This window comes from Heliconius melpomene, chromosome 7 (assembly GCF_056956725.1).
Source record: "Heliconius melpomene rosina isolate 202511_hmr_F chromosome 7, ASM5695672v1, whole genome shotgun sequence".
Classification (NCBI taxonomy): Eukaryota; Metazoa; Arthropoda; class Insecta; order Lepidoptera; family Nymphalidae; genus Heliconius; species Heliconius melpomene.
This window is the reverse complement of record NC_140395.1, coordinates 4,424,325-4,446,678: the sequence shown is the minus strand read 5'-3', so window position 1 is coordinate 4,446,678 and position 22,354 is coordinate 4,424,325. Positions and strand designations below refer to the sequence as shown.

Genomic DNA, 22,354 nt, shown 5'->3' with positions numbered 1-22,354 from the left:
CGTTAACAATATTTATACTTGTCTGAGCAAACGGCAACGAATCAGCGACTATTTTGGGTATATCATAGATAGTAAGGGTTTTCCCCGGGTTGTTACGTAGCCATGCATCTTGAGCAGCAGCGCAATACTTTTTGAACGGTCCAAAGACTGACACATCCAACGGTTGTAATTTGTGGCTACAATGCGGTGGAAAGGACAACATTACAACTCCGTTTTCTTTGGCCAAAGTTAGTGTCTTCACGTTCAAGTGGAGTGATTATCCAGCACTAATAAAACAGGGCGCTCAATGGATGGTTTCACATATTTTATAAGATGTTGCATAAACTGATGAAATTCTTCGTCTGTAACCCATCCACTGGCATTTCCTGCTCCTATACATTCAGGGGGACCACCGTTAAGAAAGTGTGTCTTAAACTGTTTCCTCGGAAATACAAACATAGGAGGTACAGCATTTCCAAGAGCAGATACAGCAGTTACTACTGTAACGTTAGTCCCTCGTTCCCCAGAAGTCATTGCACCGACGTTCCGCTTACCCTTGGCAGCTACAATTTTATTTGGCTTCAGCACAGTGGATACTCCTGTCTCATCTACATTCCAAATGTCTGCTGCAGTAAATCCATGTCTATCCATTACAACCGCTAATTTCTCAAAAAAAAACTTTAACATTCTGCGCATTAAATGATGTTGCCCTACCAAGGCTAGTGGGTTCTGGTTTTCGGATGGATAGCTCGGCATTTCGTTTTAAAAACATCGTAAGCCATTCTTTTCCGGCCATCTTATTTGCAGTCCAGCTGGGTGGAATTTCAATGCCAAATTTAGCAGCACATTCATAGGCAAGGCGACGGACGTCTTTTGGAGAATATCCATAGAAGATTGATGCCATTTGTAGCAAGTATTTTTTCAGAGAGTCTTCCTGTGTAGGATAAAATACTTGCCTCGGTGTTGCATAGCCCATAGATGAATCACCACCTTCATTTAATTTTTTCAAAAATCTTGTTAAAGTCATCCGTTTGATGCCGAATTCTTTAGCAGCGGCATTAACACTTTTTTCTTCATCGTTGACAGCCTTTACAGCATTTTTTAAATCTTCAGTAGTGTAAGAACATCTTGTAGTCTTCCTCTTGTAAGTCCGCATCCTAATAAACATAAAACATTCATTACTTTAGTTGAGTCGTGGGGTAAGTTGAGCAAATAGTTAAATAGCTCAACTAACCCCAACCCGGAATTTTGAAACAAAAGCGAGGTTATAAAAAAGTCTTAAGAATTATACTCAGAACAACTCCACATATCAAAAGTACAATAATTCTCAGAAAGATTAACACTTACCTGATTGAAAACAAATGACAATTGACTAATACAGACGAAAACTTGCGATAAACGACGTTTTTACTTTTTGGTCACAAAAAAAACAAAACGCACGAGCGCTTCAATCGCTCGTTCAGCCGCTACTAGCGATCGCGTGCTGATTACCTCTCCCGCGACTCCTTCTTTCCGCCATAAGATGTCTATGCGTAAGGTGAATAGTTTACGAGATATTTTGATTGCCCAACTTGCCCCTATGCTCAACTAGCCCCGCCCTACCCTACATATTTTTTCATATTTTTATTAATACATCATACAGTTTTTTGAGAGACTAGACCAACAGAACAGAAATAAAAAAACATTTTTTCAACTTCAACTTTTCAAATTCAACCAGACTAATTCGAACACACATATATCGCATTCAGTTGCACAATCTCAAAGTTCGTTACAGCGGCGTTAATAAGCTATTATAAACAATAATTGTATACAAAAATACAAATTAAATCTTCACATATGCATTTTAACTGTTAAGAATTAGAAATGTTATTAAGCCATATTATACTTTCACATTCACAAACATTAAAAAGCAACTTGCATCTTGAATACAATAAAATCTCTCAATGACGAGTCACTCGGAGGAATGAAGTATATAATATTTTCATTTTCTCGCTATGGTAACGTTAAGAATTTGGCGGAAAGTGGGGAACAGAAGTGTCCTAATGGAGAACTGAGTGTCCTAACACTAGGTTTACTCTGCCTATCCTTCTATATACGGGATACAGTGTGAAACAAAAAAAATATATATTTATGTTTATATACTAACTCAGGATGCAGGGTACATGGGTTCTCATCCAGCCACAGGCTGGTGAGGTCCGGCAGGTGGCGCAAGTGGCGTATCTCCGCGAGGTCCCTGATCTCGTTCTTGCGCACGTACAGCTCACGAAGGCGCCGGCACCCGGCGAAGTCGACCAGCGACCGGATCTTGTTGATGCTGGAAGAGAAATACATGTACTTGGTAAGTATAGAGACGAAACATTTTAATCCAGTCTGACCGTAATCGCGATGGTTTTAGGTTCGATTTCCATTTCTTTATTCTGGTAACAATACAAAGCTCAGCGTTGAGTTTCGCCATTAAAAAAATGATTAAAAATTAGGCGGATATGTGAGAAACTGTGTTTAAACACTAGTTTTCCTACTCTGAAGATGTAATTGTGCCATAAACGCCATATTAGCAGTTTAAATCAACTCTACTAATGTTTAAATTTAGATATTAGTCTTCCAAGTTTAATAAAAGAAAAGAACTAAGTGATTTATCTATTAGTTATCTTTGCAAATAACAAAGTAGTATGAAAATAAATTCTTATACATTATGGAAAATAAATCCATATAAGGTATAAGGCAGTAGGACGTTAAGGCGTCATTCAATTCACTAAATAAGGTAAAATCGTCGTTTTCAATCCAAACAATCTAAGCAAAAAAAACCATTAACAGTTCCCTCCATTCTCTTAAAACACAGTAGAGAATATAAAAAACGATCATTAAGTAGTAAAAAGTTCGCACATTAGTACCGGCCGGCGACCTTTCAATTCAACCCTTTTAAGTATAATTTCATAGTTAGTTGCGGCGGGCTCTATAAGCATATTACAATAGAGCTCTAGAACTTCCTGCGCAGATGCCTTTACAATTATACGTTAAGAGTTAAATCTGTGTGTAATACACACATTAACGCAATTATTTTAAAGTTTTATTTAGGTACCTGTGTTAAAATCAGTTAACTTAAACCTAAGTTCTGATCGCATTATACTGTTACTACACTACTATACATGTTTTTTTAATATTTATCCCGTACATAGCGGGATAGGCAGAAGGAACCTAGTGTTAAGACACTCCGTTCCGCACTTTCCGCCGAATTCTGGAGGAACTCTAAAATCCGCCGAAACCGTTCCGCCATGTTGTGTTTTTAAATGTACTTGTAATATTTAATAACTAGCCTACTAGTTCACTATACTCTATAGTTACTAGCCTGCGGTTAAGCTGTGTTGCACAATCCTTATAAATAATGATAAAAAACACGCTGTTATATTTCCGGCAACAAACAGAATTAGTGAAGCGAAAACTTTACTATAATCGAACAAAACGTAATAAAGATTATAATAACTTTTAGTTCATTTTCTTTGTTCATTTACAACAGACTACATTTATTTTCAAATTAAGTAGATACATATTGTAACGGCCAACTGTGGCCAGTGATTGGTTAATCTCGGCGGCGTCGCTCGCTGATTGGGCAACACGGTGAAACGCTCCGATTGGACATGACCTTGGTCAACCGTGTTCTTTTTTTAAAATATTTATTTAAAAACTAGAGAATCTGTGTTTTTCTTAAATATTCGTGGCGTTATTCTTCTAGCTACAGTTACTTTACAATCAAGTTTTACCTTCTCTAAAAGCTTTTCGCTGTATTCCGCACATAGCAGGGTAGGCAGAGGGAACATGGGAGCCTAGTGTTAAGACACTCCACGTTCCCATTAAGACCCTACATTCGACATTCGTTCTCTACTTGCCGCCAATTACCGAAAGCATGCGTTGAGTGGCTATGCCTTGTTACTAAAGCGAAAAAAAATGAAAATATTAAAGATTTTAATTCCTCGACAAGTTTGTACCCCTGCACCACTAAGTTGATAATTACTTCTATAATATATTTCAACATACATACATATATAAAAATATCAGCATCACATTGCATTTACAAAGAGCAACAACTACTACTTTCATCTTAAGAACAGTGAAAGGCGCAAATTACATGTTCTGTTCTAACCACGAGGTAGCAGCTAACACTCTAAAAGTCATCTAATTTCTCGTTGATCGTTACTAATTGTAGTTAGGACTTATCTAAGCTTATTATTTAAAAGAGGCCGTGCGCCATGTTAAATATTTAAAGAAAATAATCTTTAAATTATTTCCATTTCTCCGCGTTTAATAGAATCAAAGAGCGGCGTTCAGTTCCGCAACTCAACACGCAATGGCTCGAAATTTGGCGGTGCGCGAAGAATGCAGTGTCTTAAAACTGGGTTCCCGTACCTAAGTTCTGTCCGTCCGTGTGGTCCGTGCTCGCTATGGTTGGCTTTTAAGGTGGAGATAGTAATGTATTTTAAAGGCAGCTTATATCTAATATACTTAGGTACTATAGTCCTATTCCAGACGCAGACAGAAAGGTCGTGACCTGCACCGAGCGCGAGTGCTGACGTCCACACCAGATGTTACCCATCTCATTTCTAATATAAATTTACGCGTTGTTACATTTCTACATTCAATTAACAACTTCAACATCGTTGATCAATATGAGCAAACCTTTAAGCTAGAGCTAATCTCAAAAATTATTTACTTCAGGCCATGAGCGCGTTTTCGTCTCCCAAAAATGTATTTTGATTAAGATTAACTAAAAACAACCAAAAGTCTTAAAAAAATTACCTGTAGAGATTTTCAGTTCTTCCCAAAACGAAAAAAAATTTTATTAACAAATTTATTTTCCACTATATTTATTTTTTTGTATTGTATTGAAATAACTAAGTTATTTTTAGACACTATAAGGAACGAAAGGAAGTATGAGAGTCTTTAAAAAGCGTGCACTTTGTGCTATAAATTATTTATTAAGTGTGACTTTTTAGGCCTTGACTTTTCACGGGTTAACTTCTTATATTCCTATCCTTTATTTACTTTCATAATTTTCTCAATTTAAAGTAGGATATATGAGACACATACATATATCTAAATCGCAGACAGACCTCAAGCTAATTTAACTTGAAATCGACAATTTCCTCTTTACTTCGATCTCAAATCCTCCCCAATACCGTCATTGCCCTCGGGGGTCGTTTCCTTCCATTAAACGCGAGCAGACAGTTCGCGACCTGCCGCCTGTCGGGAACATCGAGACTATTTATTTACTATACAACATATACAATACTATCAAAATAAATATTTACTATGAAAAGCAATCTTCGAGCAGTTGAGATATATTCGTACCTGCCCTATGGACTAGGACTAGAATTATATTGTCGAGTGGGGGTCGAACCTACAAGCAGTAGAGTTTACCATTATGGTAGATGTAATTTAATGCCATCGAGAAATCTAAGAGCGACCACAAGAGATAACGTATGGATACGCTTAAACCGCGACCTCGTGGTCAACTGTCATACCACATTAGATCTAGTAATTAATACTTATTAGTGTTTAATATAACAGAATATCTTGAATATTATAAAAGTAAGAATAACTATGAATACTTTTTATAAATGATTCACTATATACAAAAAGAAAGCAAGATATTTTTAAATAGAGTTACATATATTCAAATTGCAATGATGTCCCCGAGGCCATAGTGAAGCCTTTGTGCCGCGTGAGTACAAACGTGTGACTGTAAACCCGACGGTTGTGGGTTCGATTTTCACTCGAGAAATGGAACATTTAATGTTTTTTTGTTCGTTGTAGTAATAAGGCAAAGTGCTGCGTTGAGTTTCGCCACTCAACACGCAATGCCTATATATTATAGCTAAAAAAGGTGTTCTATTATAGCACAATTTGTAAAAAACAAAACAAAAATTACATATATGTGACGACAAATAGAAAGCAGAAAACATAGTGTTTTACAACGAATATTCCTCTGCCTTACACCTTGTGCGGAGAAAAAAAATAATATTGGAAAATCATCATAAATTCTATATTACCGCTAACACTATAATCACCGCACCACGACACTTTACGGCGGCGGCGACGTCGGCAGCGTGCGAACTGCGAACTGACCTCGTTACCTAGTGTCTAGTGACTACTGACGACGCAACGGTACCGTTGCGAACACTTGACGTAATTATGAAAAAAAATTCTTTTATTTTAATCTATATTAATAATTAAGTAGATGTGGTTGTTCACTTCGATTTGGCTTAATTGAACAGGGGACTCTCTTATTTTGGTATGTCGGCAAAGGTAATCTTGCAATATTTTTTTTAGGTTCATTCTGCATCCCACATAGAGCATGAAGGAAAGCTAGTGAAAACTCTAGCTCCGTTCCCCACAAGTTCCGAAACATTACGTGTTGAGTGGTGATACTCAATGTGGCGCTTTATCCAATATTTATATATATATTTTTCAGCTGCTGGCAGGCTGCGCAAATGGAATCTGGAAACCTAGTGTCTAATCTGGAAATCTACATAAGACAATCGGTTTCCATGAAAGCTTTCGTTTCCCACTTTCCGCCGATTTCTAGAGGCATTGCGTGTAAACTGGCGGAACTTAACGCCACGCTTTACCATTGCATTAATAGAGCGAAGGAATGAAAATATTAAATATTTTATTTCCTCCAGCGAGAATCGAATCCACGACCTGTTACGTTTACGCCCGCTTGTGCCCCTGCACCACTACTGATCTAAACATTAATATTTTACCCTAAAAAATGTAAAAAGCTGTATATCACATAAGATTAACTACCAGAATAACTTATGTGTGTTTAAATAGTGAAGACTATATACAAATTTCTTAGTAAAACAGTGAAACACTGCATTGCGACGACTCACCACGCCACACCACGGACAGAGTCGCGGTCACGAACCTGTAGATATCCGCCGCCGTCAGTCACCCCCCTATCTTAGATAACACTAATTATATGCTAAACCTATAGTAAATACAGCTTACTAAGTTACTAAATAATACAACGAAGAGTATTATTATCGTTCATTCACAGACTATGTCAAAACTGCTTGCCAATAGTCTATTTGAATAAAAAATATTATGAATTTAAATTTGAATTATCATGTAGGTATAAATATAATAAGAATAAGATTTGCATAGTAATACAAACCTCCACCAAAACGAAATAGTTGCTTTACACATAGTAAATATAACAAAATTATTTTATGTTTACAAAACGATTCACTATTTACCCCAGTAAAGAAAACGACTCCAATCTTTATTTCTTAAAAACAACTCTAGGTACATAAAAACAGAAGATTTATAAAGCAAAAAGAAGTGGTAAGAGATGTAGGGGAGACCATGGTTGGCCTTGGACTATACACTACCAATAATTCTAAAAGAAATCACATATGACAGTGGACGAGGCAAAAGAGGGTATGCTGAGACCATTTAATACTCCGTTCTCTCCGGCTTTCCCGCTGGGGACAAAGCATGAAGCTATAAGAAAATAACTAAAACTAAACTAACAACAATACACAATTTCGCGTACAATCGCGTGATCAAATATAATTACCAAACGTATAACTAACTAACTAACTCACTAACTAACACGAGCGTATAACAACCGAAATCGCACCACAAATATTGATAGCCAATAAAGCGCTAACTGATTAGTCACAAGCGACGACTCGTACTCGTACTCACACTCGCCTCGAGACCGAGACGTGCGCGTGCGCATAATGGCCGGCTAATTGTTGGAGAAATGGAAAGGTGTGTTGACCTCTCTCTCTCTCTAGTTAAACTAATAGATGATGAATTAAAGTTTTATATTATTACTTTCAGTGGTTTATGGTATACACTTTCACTTTTTTTTTTCATAGATATAACACGTTTAGTGGAGCCTCAAAGAATCAAATTAACAAATCAGATTGGGGGCGAAAAGTTTAGTGTTTTAATTTCATTTTCTTGTATACCAACGCAGTTAAATCCTAAAATAATTCCATATAATCGTTCCAACGAATAACAAAAACAAACATAAATTATTAATTAATGAATACTATTAGCATTATTCTTTGAACTTTATCAATATACTACGAAGTTTACTGCACGGCGCTACGTGTCCCGAGACGTATACGTGACGTTTCATAGAACATACACAAAATCGAAATGTCGAAATCGAGCAAATTGGATTACACTCTTAGAAAACTATTAAAACAGTTCTTATTTTTAACTAGCGCGCACCTGGATAATAAGGCGGAGAGAGAGAGGAATGGAGTATCTTAATGTTCGTTCGTTCCGTTCCCTCTGCCTACCCTGCTGTGTGCAGGACAAAGCGCGAACTTAAAAATAAGTTTAAAAAAATGCAGGCATTACAAAAAAATACATATGTATATTAATATAAGTTAAGAAGCAAATACAAATATATCCGTTTATAGATGACAGTATAAATGATTCATTCAATATAATTAAGACATGAAAGCATGTCCGATAGCATCACTAAACTAATAATGACTCTATATGAGTATATCAACATATTACATTAAATTTATTTCATTTAACCTATAAACATAGGAGAGAAAAATAAGAGAAAATTGACTTTTAAGTTAAGGGCTATAATCCCCTTAACCCTCTTAATATAAGAGTTAAGTGAAAGAATTTTGTCCATCACCATTTTAAATAAGAATCCAGAAAAGTTTTTATGTGCTTCCCTAATCCTAGTTTCTAATATTTTTTGTATATAGTAGAACCATATATATGTAAAACCAATATCCTATACTGCGTCGTCACTACCTAAAACACTAATTTCTTGAAACCATTTACGTCATATTTTATACCCCATTGTTGACATCATAGACGTTTGACTTGACGACATTTCAATTCCTATTATAATTACAATCAGCTCACAATCGGCTCATATTCACAGATCAAGTACATTGTTATAGTGTCGTCTACTGTAGATTACTAAGCGTCACGCAATCGCTGTGGGAATGTTACTGATATCAAAAGCTAATTCGTATGACATTGAAAATTTTTTCTTTTTCACAGTTTCGTAAAATGTGGTGTTAGATTGCTTCATATACAGAAGAGTGTAGGGTATATTTATTTCCAAATACTGATTTATTTTATTTAATTTATTTTATATTGGGAAACAAACAGCATTTACAATACTTAAACATATTACATATCTATATTACATTTGCCAATAAAGTTTCCACTTTTACATAAAACATGGAGTGAATATAAAAGAAAAATAAACTTTTTACATACATTACTAAATAAAAATTAATAAAAAAAGTGGAAAAATGATTAAAATATTCGTTCGAGAGGAAATAGAATCCACGACGGTCGCGTTTACATTCACACGCTACCGTTTACCGTCCCACTGGGCCACGACAGCCTCAAAGACAGAAAAGTTTAAGTAAACAATTACCTGAACGCTAACACCTCAACGTTAGGCATCCGCCGCAGGAGACTGACATCGCCGAGCTCCGCGCCCCTGTAACAAACAAACATATTATATTAGTATTTATTTAGTAAACATAACGAGAAGAACATACCAAATAAATATACTTCTTTAAAAAAAATAAGAATATTTCTAGTATTTTTGGATTAAATCATTTTGAAAATAAGTATTAAGTGAAAGTACTGTAAGAGTTAAAAAAGCGGAACTCAACACCGTTCTTTACCTCGACACCAGGGCCACAAAATGAAAATAGGTATAATAAATAAGAACAAATAAAAAATATAAAATATATATTATCATTTAATATGCAAGAAGACGAGATGTTCTACTAGCGTAGGATTTTTAATTTTGGCCCCGAACAATGCTTTTCATAGATATACCACAAGTTTGATATATGCCTACAATGTAACGATTCTGTTTAGAAGAAAAAGATCTATATATACGAAATTTTACTTTTCTTCTTATTTTTTTTGGGTTCACACTGTATCCCTCACACAACAAGGTAGGCAGAGGGAACCTAATGTTAAGACACTTCGTTCTCCATTTTCAAAATATAGGTAGTTATAACAAATATAGTTCTGTTGGAGACAATGCTTGTAGAGTTGCGTAACTAGACGCCGCGCTTTGTCTACTAAGCGATATATTTTAAAATATTAATAACATTACATTAGTAGAGAAGAATCTCCAGTAGTTAAAACACCATTGCCGTGCCCTATGTGACATAACAGCGGGCGCGCGGTGCATACAAAAGACGCGAGCACGCGCGCGGCGACCTTGCGATACAATACAATAAAATAAATATTTCATTTATCATTTATGCAATATATACTAGATTCTTTTAATTTCTTTATGGTATGGGTTTCATTTATTTTTAGGCTATAGGCCTATAGAATAGCATATATGCTATTAACGTTAAAGAAGCGTTGACGTTTCCAGATTTAAAAAGAATTAAATTTCTAAATTTACATTTGAAGTTTAGTCTTTCTAGATTTTGATATCCTATCGGATAAAGATACGAGTAGAAAGAAAAACATATCTCTCCATTCCTAGATCATTCCCTAGTATATAATATTTATTATTTCCCTAGTAGTAATTGCGTTTTGAGTCATGGAACTCAATGTCAAGCTGTCTTTTTTTATTTGAGCGGAAAAATAATTATTTGAGTAAAAACCGAATCCACGACCCTTACGGTTACAATTAAAAGCTGTGCCGTTGCCCCACAACTGCCCCAAATATTAACAGACGTGTAAATACAAATCCCAGATGAGAATATCCAACTTATATACCCTTAAAGAGGTTATTTTCATTCCAAGCAGCGACATATCCGCCTGAAAAGTTTCTATAACTACAAGCAAACTTCCATCTCTGCTGTTTCAGGTCCGGGAACCGTGACACACATACGACCCACGCCAAATATTATATGTAAATATAGATATGGACAAATGTCACAGGCGTTCGCTCACCCGCTTGTTGTATCATAGGTTTTTTATATGTATTGTTTTAATAATAATCTTTAGAAATTAGATTTGTAAATGCAAAACTAATAAATAATTGTGAATGTAAATAATTGATTTAAAAAAAAACTTCCGCCTCGTTTCTTGCGCCGTTTCTTGTGAGGTCTGAGGCAGTAACTTTAGTGCATGAGCATAGGTAGAGGAGTAGCTGGGTGGGTTGTGCCCATCCCAGAATAAACTGGTGCCCACTCCAAAAATTTTATAACAAAATTTGCCCCGAAAAACGTCCATCCCCCCCATTAAGACATTTTCGTTACCTAATTTCCGCAGAATTCTGGAGACTGGTCTCAAAATCTCGATAATGTTCACATCAACATTAACTCATCATTACATAAACTTACAACAACACAACTAATCATCGAAAGAGAAAAAAAAGCACGAGAAAGTTATTCATATCCATCAACACTATTTATACTAAACAATGCGGTAACGAGTGCGGGTTCAATGCTCGGTCATAGAAATCGAGAGTGTTTGCCAAAATGGCATCCCGGAAGCTTTCCGAGACGCCGACCAGTCTCTTAGTGGATATGCCTCTAAAAATATGCTGATGAGAGAGATATATTTTTGGCGTTTATGCCAAATGTTTAGAAATTGGCATGACTTTTAACGGTATTTATAGTGGAGTCTACTTGGCTTAGTACTTTTTTGTTTCAGTTTCTCGTCAGTTCAGGGTTCAGTGTTCTTGTGCTAATTATAATATTATTAAAATATAGACGTTGTTATTGTGGGTTCGAATCCAAATTTGTTGTAATTGATGAAATTATTTTAATTACCTCGATCTGGTAAGAGTTGTGTTAGAGGACGGCATTCACTTACACAATTCCTGCAATTTCGTGAATTAAAAAAAAAGTAGAGAACGGAATTTATTTAAACTAGATTCTCCTTTTTTTAACCGTGATAAGTAATCTTCACAAGGCGATAATAAACTAAGTATTTGCTCGTTTCTATTATAAAGCAAACAAAGCCACGGTTTTTGCTAAAGGTGTGCTTACAAACATATGTACATATTTTAACATGAAACAATATCGAAGGTTTTATGAAGTGAAGCATAGAGACCTTATATGAGTATGTACATACATACGTATTTCCTCGTTCCGCGTTCAATCGCTCGTGAATGATGAAAAGGTTTATGATTTAAATCCAATAATGTCAATAATTTATACAATTCCCTAAAAAGTAGTTACACAAAGTATACTCTTATAATGATAACAAATATATTATTATATTAATTAATATTACAGCTTCGGCTTACTTACAATAAATCGACGAAAATAATCTTCACAGACACGTCTTAATACAATATAACGACAATAAACTTTGATAGATCTAATTGGCGACAAAGTGGACAAACGAAGATAGCCTATACCCAGTCCACAGAAAAGCAGGAAATGGACCAAGGTAAATAAAAACTGCTTACAGTATAAAATTAAAAAAGGAATAAATAAATTAAGTGGACAAACGAAGATAGCCTATACCCAGTCCACAGAAAAGCAGGAAATGGACCAAGGTAAATAAAAACTGCTTACAGTATAAAATTAAAAAAGGAATAAATTAATTAAATTGCACTGGTGGGTAAACCAATACCTACATTAAGCTCCTGACGTTTGTTTGTATCTAATAACTAAAACAACCCCACTCACAACGCACCTCGGTTGTAAACAGAAGGGAGTTACCTTCCACAGAAGGGAGTGCCACGGGGTACCGGCACCTACTGTCTACACACCCTATTGTTTACTTCTTTACTTAACAACTAATCGCTAATGTACTGCATTAGATTAGTCATGTTGTGAATCATTCTTGGAAGAAGTTTTAATTCCAGTTCTCCATACAAAAAAGAAAAAAAAAGATGGGAAGTATTCAACAACCTGGTGACAAAAGGAACCTTGGTTACCAAACACTAAAAGTTTGTATTTTAAATGTATTTCCTTTTCATTTTCTGAAACGATGTGTTCTCTAGAAAACACGTATACAACGAAATATGTTAAAGATGAATCATAGAAAGAAACTAGGTCAACGTATCGACCCATTTTTGTTAAATTGTTTTGCTACTAATGACTAGTTGGCCGCATCGCCGAATGCTCGTCGACCCCACCTGACACACCACCGTGCACAAACATATATAATATATTTTTTTTAATATTTTATCTATATATTTAAAAAAATATTTGATTGCGCTAAGGCATTGCGCATGAACAATGAATTATTTGCATTTCTCCGTCCTGGTAAGATAATTGCGGTGTTATAGCCAATAGTAGAATGGGGGCCGGAGTGTCTATATCTACCATATTAAATTATATTATTAATATAGTACATAATATATTTAAGGCAGCTCATAAATTAAATAATAAATATAGAAGAAGAAACTTCCTAAGTAGCCATGGATTCATTGAGTTTGGCCACAGACAATACCTCCAGAATTCCAAGCAAATGGGCAACGTAGTGTCTTAACTCTAGGATCCCAGGTTCCCTATGCCTACCCCGCTATGTGCACGATACAGCGTGAAGAAAAAAAAATAACCTCTTGTATTTTAGGTGGAGTCTATAACAAATGTCCTATTGAGTGTGAGAGTTGCGTGCCACACGCAAGTCTTATAACAACCGCCGCCAATCAAGTAAATAACCATTGATACTTCTGAACTAAATGTAAATAAATCTAACGACGACATTGATATATTTGATTTTAATTGATTTTCATTGAGCGATTTGTGAAGGGAGCTTTATTTAGTCTCGGAATTTAAGGGTTACCAGTTAAGGAACCTGATGTAAAGGACACTCCTTTGCCCACTTTCCGTACATTTTTCCAGACATTGCTTGCTGAGAGGCGAAACTCAACGCCGCGCTGTCGATAACAGAGCGGGAAAATGAAATTAATTAATATAAGACAGTTAAGCGTCACTGTTTATTAAATATTTAAAACGCGCGGAGCGCGTTCGCCAAGTTCTTTTACAAACAGAACTGGCGAGCAGCACCGTGTGTTATTTTACATGAACCATTTGAAGCCACTTTTTACCTATTCGTAACTCAAAAACTATTCCACCTAAACCTGTAATATTTGGCTTAAATATTTAGAACCCCTACCTGTATACATGCATTAAATTTCATAAACACAGTTCAAACAGTTATTTAGATAATGACGTCCAAAAATCGTTAATTTTTAGGGGGGTGACTGACCTATAGACCTTAATGTTAACCAAGTTCCAGATGACCTAGACTGGTGAAATTTAGCATTCGGTTAAGTAATTGGGTGTATGTAAATGGAAAAATCCGAAACTAGTATTTTTTAAATATTTTATAATACACTAGCGGCCCGCTCGCGGTTTCACCCGCATGAACTGTTATTATTAATTTCTGTCTCCATAACTACACGTCCTAGTGACGTCTATGCAAAATTTGAAACTCCTAGCATTTGTAGTAACGAAGTTTCATACAAACTTTCGACCCCAAAAACAACCCTTTAGAAATCGAATATTGCAAATTCCCGTCTTAGCGAGCACCTACGTCCTATAAGTAACTCCTATGTAAAATTTGAGATTCCTAGCACTTGTAGTTTCTGAGATTTCGTGATGAGTGAGTGACCTTTCGATTTTATATATATAGATAGGTCATATTATACATATACCTACGTAACGAACAGAAACAAAGTTGACCTTAATACTGGCACTCAATCAATACGTCCCCGACGTGTGGACAAAACCTATTGAATCGATCTATGTTACTTAGAAATACATTATTGAATGACATTTACAAAAAAAAAGGTAACCAACGGCTTCACTCTGTATCCCGCACATAGCAATGTAGGCAGAGGGAACAAAGAAATCCAGCGTTCCAACTATAAAAACACTTCCGCTTCTCACTTTTAGCTGAATTCGTGGCGGAACCTAACGCCGTCGCTTCGTTACCAGAGCGAGGGAATAAAAACATTAATTATTTCAACAATAGTTTTATTAGATAGATAGATAGATAAAACTCTTTATTGCATACAAAAAGAAAAAAAACATTTTACAAAAGAAAATAAATACTATTTGATGTTCAAACACCCTGTATACGCCTGCATATAAGTAATACTGAAATCAATACTTTTATCCTTGAAATATTCCTCGTATAACATGTAAATTGCTGTATAATAGTGCTCGGGCGCCGCGTCGTCTAATCCAGGAGTGGCTGCATACCCCCCACGGCCACCGGCCGCCTGACCTTCACTTTACTAAACAATACTGCAATATGACTAATTTCTCTATTTACCTAAACTATGACTTCTTTTTGTATTACCTACTAATTTCTTAGAACAAACTTAAGTTATTAATCCTTTTTTGCAAAGTAATCAGTCAAAATAATAATATTCAAAATTTATGTTATATAAAAGGCTCATTACACAAACGAGCCTCCTCCTTCCTCACGAGCGTCCATCACGTTCGTACTTTTTGACGCCCGGTGTGGAAACTGTAAAGACCATCCCAGTTCAACAGCAGTATAGCCAAGTCGAAAAAAATCACTTTTGTATTGACAATCAATACAAAGAGTCAGCATTGTCATTTCTGTGCCACTGGTTTAAAAGAGAGGATAAAAATAGAACTTGCTTTAGCATTTTTAATACAACTTGGGCATTATAACCGTAATAAAAAAAACGTTCACAGTAATTTCTTCCAAAAAGTATACTTTCACGAGTATTTTAATATCCTAAAAACCAATATTTAAATATTAATCACGCTGTATCCCGCACACAGCAGGGTAAGCTATATTTAAAAACGTACCACACAAATCAGTAAATTTTGTTTTGTAATTGTGATCTATTGTCATAATTTTACCTCAATATACCAACCAAGTAATGTAATTTACTATAACGGCAACAACAAATAACAATGAACAAATAGGTTAAAGCGAAAATCAAATAATCTCTGGCGCCTGGATTCCTCAATGCAGTGCGGCACGCGAAATTGATTGACCTACCAATATCTAAATATAGCAGCTGTAGCTTTATCACGCATAGCAAGCAGGGTAGGCAGAGGGAACTTAGTGTTAAGACACTCCTCTCCGCACCCACCGTTCAACTTTTAATACATAGCGTGATGAGTGGCGGATCTCAACATCACACCATTTAGACGTATGAAATAAGAAATATTTAAAAAATATTATAGTAAACTAGTCGGCGCCCGCAATTTTAGGATGTAAAATGGAAGATTCCGTATATTTCCCCTAGGAATTACGAGAATTCTTCTCTGAGTGGTCCACACTACACTCCTTAACCAGCATCTTGGTGACATGCCAAACTTGGATGTTTAAGTCCAGTAGTTTGGTCTGTGCCTACGATGTCTGTTAATCATTCAGTAACAGAAGAGTTTTATAAATATAACCACCGACTTAATATTAATATACTTACACCAATATGAGTTTTAACTAAAGTCTAAAGTTTGTTAAAGTCTAAAAACATAATTAATGTGCAATTAACTCAAATTGACCATTTTAGTCATTAAATGTATGTATGTATATTAAAGGCTCCCTAAACACTTAAAAAGACGTCTAAAGCCAGTGAAAAACACGTGGAGCTTTCAACTATTTACCTACATAAAAAATTAAACGAGGCCAACGGTTAGTTTGTTAAAAAGCTCAGTTCAAACTTTGGAATCAAAGGTGAAAACGAAAGGCATTAATGACTTAAATATATTTTTGAAACTAGAAACTCAAACGCCGTCTATTAATAAATAAATTAAATTAAATCAGTATACATTAATAATCGGGGAATAGAATTATTTCCATTTATCTCCCTTCAGTAACAAGATACCGTAACGTTCACTTCCACCGGTTAACACGCAATTCTGATATTCTTGACAATTACGCGATGTAATGAACGTTAATATCTTAACACTCGACTCCCTCTGCCCACCGTGCTAAGCGGAGAAAAGCGTGCATCTATGTTTTTATGTCAAGGTTATATCAATTGACATAATAAATAATATTTACATATATGTATGTAAAGCATGTTTAAAAGGCTACACTAAGACACAATACAATCCCGCAGCTCTCGCAAATGTGAACAAGATATCAGTTACAGCTAGCATTTGGCGCGACGCCAACTATACATATACTTACAAGCAGTTGCACTATTTTTTAAAGAATTTCTCTTAAGTGGCTTCTTAGATATATATACATATTTTTTATTATACGTAAAAAACTATATTTTTTTTTGGGTAATTATTATCAATTGTAATTTTTATAACTTAATTACTAAATACTTTTGCGCCGGTAACTTCGTTGATTAAAGTTCAATCCTAATTATAATTACAGTAATGCTATTTTCTTGACTACCTGCCTAATCTAATCATTCTGCATAGCGCAGAATTTTTTTTAAAAACTTATGTATTAGCCTCATAACATATATGTATAACGTTTTATTATAAAATAATTTTAAATATTTCATTCAAAATATATTTTTAGCTTCAAGCCGTAAACCGCACGTAACATGGTAGGCAGAGGGAACCTGGGAAATTAGTGTCATCCATATTTACCAAAAATACAATATTCATAAATCCATCAATAGTAGGTAGGATCAAAACCAAAATTCAACAATTTCCTACCATTTACCAAATTGGATACAAAATTACATAAACATGAGGGCAACTCCGGCCTATTTGTAATTTAAAACAGATATTTGTATGATAATGGATAGATCTATTTAACCGTAGTGAACGAGTCGTGGTCCTGACACACGACTGTTGGAACAGCTATTGGTAGGTAAAGGTATAGCATTAGTATGCAGTTTGCTTTGATTGAGTAGACGGACCTTTTTGACGAATTTACAAAATAATATGTAAATTATTGAGACCTATATATATGCTAAGTAGGCCAATAGCAGACAATTTTGATAAAAGCAGGATTTGTTCCTTTTCTTTCTTCTTTCCCGATGTTCATTCTTTATGTAAGACCTATCTACTAAACTTAATACTACGAAGCTACTTCCTGCTTTTGCGGCGTTGGGTTTCACCACTCAACACTTCCACACGTCGGCGGAAAGTGGGTAACTGAGTGTCTTAAAACTAGGTTCCCAATTCCATAGTTCCCTATATAATCAAACAATGCGCATACGCATAGTATTGACATTGCGGGTTCGAGGTCGCCCGAAGCGGGCGGAGGGCCGAGCTCAAGGGGGACGGACGTGGCCCATTTACGGATGAGGTCATTGTCTTGGAGCTGAGAAGCTTCGTAAGATGTAATCTGTAGGTACCTGCGGAAGCTGCCACTTTGTCATGTTGATTAATATAATCAGGATATATTTGTAAATATATGTGATTTTGCTTCCTGTCTATATTTAAAAACTTTTAATTTCTATATGGATATTATTTATTATATGATGTAATACAACCATCTTATACTATTAGAATAAAAATTACATTTATAAATGTAGCCAATAATTTCTTTATTGTGAGCATAATTTTTTATTTAGTCGAATTTGATTTAAGCCTCAAGCTTTTAAAATTTAATATCACTATAGAAAAAAATGAAAACGGATGATGGGCAGCTTCTACATAACTTCGGCCAATTCTAGTAGTTACGAACTAAAGTCTAAAAATAGCCCAAAGTAATATTTCCATAAATAGTGTTGTGTTATTGTGTAAGGCGTAGTGATGAGGTCACAAATTGGGGTGACTCAAGTTTCAAGGTAACAGCGTATCTGTGACAGAGGCTCCATAATGAATACCATCATTATTCTACTCCTACTTATATAAAACACTTGTTGACTTAACTATATTAGTTTCAAAACATTGCTATGACGCTTGTGGGACCGCCCTTTGAGCTTAGATACGTGAAATAGGCGAAAAATTAACAACGAGAAAATTACTGGTCACAAATCGGTTATGTCCTTCCTGTAAATGGCTATGCAACTTCGCCAACTGTTATAAGTAGGAAACCATAATGATGGTGATCAGTCACTTCGTTTTCTAATCTTTTTCCCCATTAGCCCAACGAGTCCGTTTATGCAAAACACATTATTCACATATTTCCTAGGAGCCATATATTTTTAGACTTATACCTTTATTAACTGTGGGGAACGAAGTTTCTTAACACTAGGTTCCCTCTGCCTCCCCAACTGTACGAGGGATACAGCATGAAGTTGATTTTTGATAATATACAAAACATCTACTAATCACATAAATCAAAATTACTCTAGCAGTACTATATATCACAATACTACTGCAGTATAGTCACCGATCGGTGTAGACTCGCTTCGCAGCCCACCATTAGGGGGACGGACAAAACCCTTCATTTCCGGGTCACCGGCGCTTATTGATTGAGCTACTTTTTACCTCAATTGTAATGTATTATAATGAAAATTACTTCAATTGTTAAGTAAATCTAATTAAAGAATAATTGATAAAAATCTTTATTATTAGAGTTTGCATAAAGTGGATATTTCTATTCAAATATTATATTTTTCAATAGGTTTATTTTTCCTTGTCTGGCACCAACTAATCAATTTTATACAAAAAAATAGTCATCAAATTCATTTGAAACGGGCTGAGTAATAACGTAAGAAATAACCAAAAAGAAAATAATAATTGAGAAATTTCTTCATGTGAATACTATTTGGCCCTAAATATAAGCTTTTATGTGGTATAGCTTATGTGAGGAATACTTATTCTCATCGTGGGAAAGACAACGACCGCCAACTATGGTCAGAGGGTCGACTCAATGGTAGGTAAGACAGTGTTTAATATCGAACGTTATCAATAAAATTGATTGTTTACTCTAAGATCAGCTATAAAATTCAAAAGGCATTTACGAAGTATAAAATACAACTTTTAGACTCAATCGGGAACTGTTCTGTTCCAAATTTCTTGCTGCAATTTAAATAGACAAACACCACTGAAACACCACGTTCATACATATATCTACAGACTAAAAAACCCAATAATTAATACAGACTAATTTTCAAGGCGACGTTCCGCATTAACACACCGTATTTGGGAGTTACTTACACTCACAAACATACATACATACATATTCCTCGTGAGTAATCAAACTTGTATGGGCAAAGCTCCACTGTACTTGTTTTATCGGCAATTATTATTTACATTTATTACCACGTCCTGTCTGTCTCACGGTCAAGTTCGTTTTTTTTATATATACCTATTTATATTTTTTTCTTTATAATTTTTAGACATTATAAGATCTAGTTATGATTTAATAATAGTTTATAAATAGTACATATTAAATTCACCTTCTTTGCCATCGGTAACAAAAGTGGGCAAGACAACTTTGAATTAACTTTAATTTTTTATGGTTACAAGTTTCAACCAACTTGTGAGATTTTAGTAAGTTTCATTTTTAAACAAACAATTCGTGTATATTTATATAAAACGAAGTGTCTTAACACTAGGATCCCAATATCTAACGTAAAGCCAAGCAAAAAAAGTAAATAAACCTTTGATAACGAGTCTCTAGTATGTTAAAGATACGACAACACTCTTACATAACACTGACGATGCTCTACGTAATTTGGCACACTAAAGTTCTGTGACTCATAGTAATGACGACGTAAGAAAATAACTAATAGATTAACTTTTTTAAAAAAATATTGAACATTGTGCGAGGCAGGCGATAAAACGCAGTGACATATCACTCTTTTCTTCACATTTCGACAATTTCAAGGGCATTTCGTGTCAGGTGGCGGGACTAAGCTGTATGATTGTATGGTAAAAGAATAGAAAAAAAGGCAAAGAAAAAAAAATAAGTGTCAACGATTATTAATAACAATTATCAATTATTACTAAAGATTGTTACTATATTGAACTTTAATATGAATAATTAAAATCCATTGAAATAAATATACCATTTAAGTTTTGAGATTTCGTTATCCACTTCATACTATATGTAATAAAAATATTGGAAATAATTATAATAAACAAATTAAAACGCCTACACACTTACTAAGAATAGAATATTACCTTCAAATTAAAGTCGTCAGTCGGTAGACTCCACCCACGTGTGTTCCTGCCTCATAAAATGAGTGTAACTTATGACGACGTTTATTAATTAACTTCATCATATTTCCTGATATATTGTTGAAATAATCAGGGAAAACGAAATTATACCATATAAATTTAATAATAAGAGTAATGTATATCGCCGCAAAAGACCGTGCAAAGTGGAGTAGGTTGAGTAGGAAGGCAGACCCTGGCAATAACCAGGATTAATTCCAGGATGAAGAAGAAGAAGAAGAAGAGTAATGTATATTATATTTTAAGTCAGAATCAGCCAACATTTTACATGAATTTTTAAATCAATATTTAAATGGTTTATGTAATAAATATTTGTGAGTAATAGTTAATGTAAATACCACATAAAACAGGATAGGCACAGGAAACTGTGTTAGTGTTAAGACACTTCGTTCTCCTGTATAATATGTAAGATTCAGGTGTCAGAATATGCATATGATAATTCTGAGCAAAAGTAACTATCATAACCGACTTGGTATAGAATTATCAATAAAATAAAAAACAATAAAAAAAATAACATCCATTGAGCTTTAAGTGGAATCGTCTCAGCAGAAGTAGTAGGCTCGTATTGGACTAATAACAGTGACCTTTCGATGTTAAATTTATTCCACTTGACTCAAGTGCTTTGCGAAGGCCTAATTGAATAAAGTATACTTGAAATTAAATTCCTTTAGAACATATGTTACAGTGTATGGTGGGTGTCACGTCTAATTCTACATGAAACAAAGTAGGTAGGTATATACAAGATTTAAGTTGTTGAAGTGCCTTGGCAAAAACTACTTTTATATTATATATGCCATTTTGGTATCTCATTTAAATGTTTAATTTTTAAGGCTTTCAATACCAATAAGGGAATAGACCAAGGTTTATCATTCAGTAGTTTTGTGAGATGCGGCGGAGATGTATAACATTATACATTTACTTATAGAATTTAGCACACGGGTTTTAAAGTCATTTTATTAGACCTTAGAATTTATATTTAAGTACACCATTGTACTTAAATATTATTCAAGTTCAATAATATCAGATATATGCATTTCAAAATTATAACCATAACACAAGGTATTCATCACATGTTCATTTGTTTCTAAATACGTAGCGATGTTTACGTTTGCATGCACTGAGCATTCCGGTTCCTGAGAAATACATAATCAATCTGTCATCGGTACCATCATTATTTTTATCTTTACCCATTGCTCACGTAATGCGAGAAAAAAAAATCACTCAGTTCTTAAAATTTCATTCCCATTTGAGTGATATTAATTGGCAAGTTACTAAAGCAGGAAAATGTATTTCCTTTGCGCGGGGATCAAACCCACAACCAACGTATCGGACTCTGTTTTAGCTATACGCTGTTCCCCGCATATAGCAGTGTAGGTAGGTAGTGATAATCTTGTGTCAAG

General features: G+C 34.8%; 1 protein-coding gene across 6 annotated transcripts in view; it reads right to left on the bottom strand.

Annotated features, from left to right (window-relative positions):
• LOC146537419 (uncharacterized) overlaps positions 1–22,354 on the bottom strand; it is a 36,251-nt gene that overhangs the window by 9,067 nt on the left and 4,830 nt on the right. For all 6 annotated transcript variants that reach the window (XR_014878130.1, XR_014878129.1, XM_085188136.1 and 3 more), the window contains exons 2-3: positions 9,413–9,478; positions 2,126–2,293 (exon numbers count right to left, since the gene is read on the bottom strand). Coding sequence is in view for 4 of the 6 variants with exons in the window: in XM_085188136.1 (XP_085044262.1) it covers positions 2,126–2,293; positions 9,413–9,478 (234 nt within the window). In the remaining 2 variants the exon portion in view is untranslated. The remainder of the gene's footprint in view (positions 1–2,125; positions 2,294–9,412; positions 9,479–22,354) is intronic.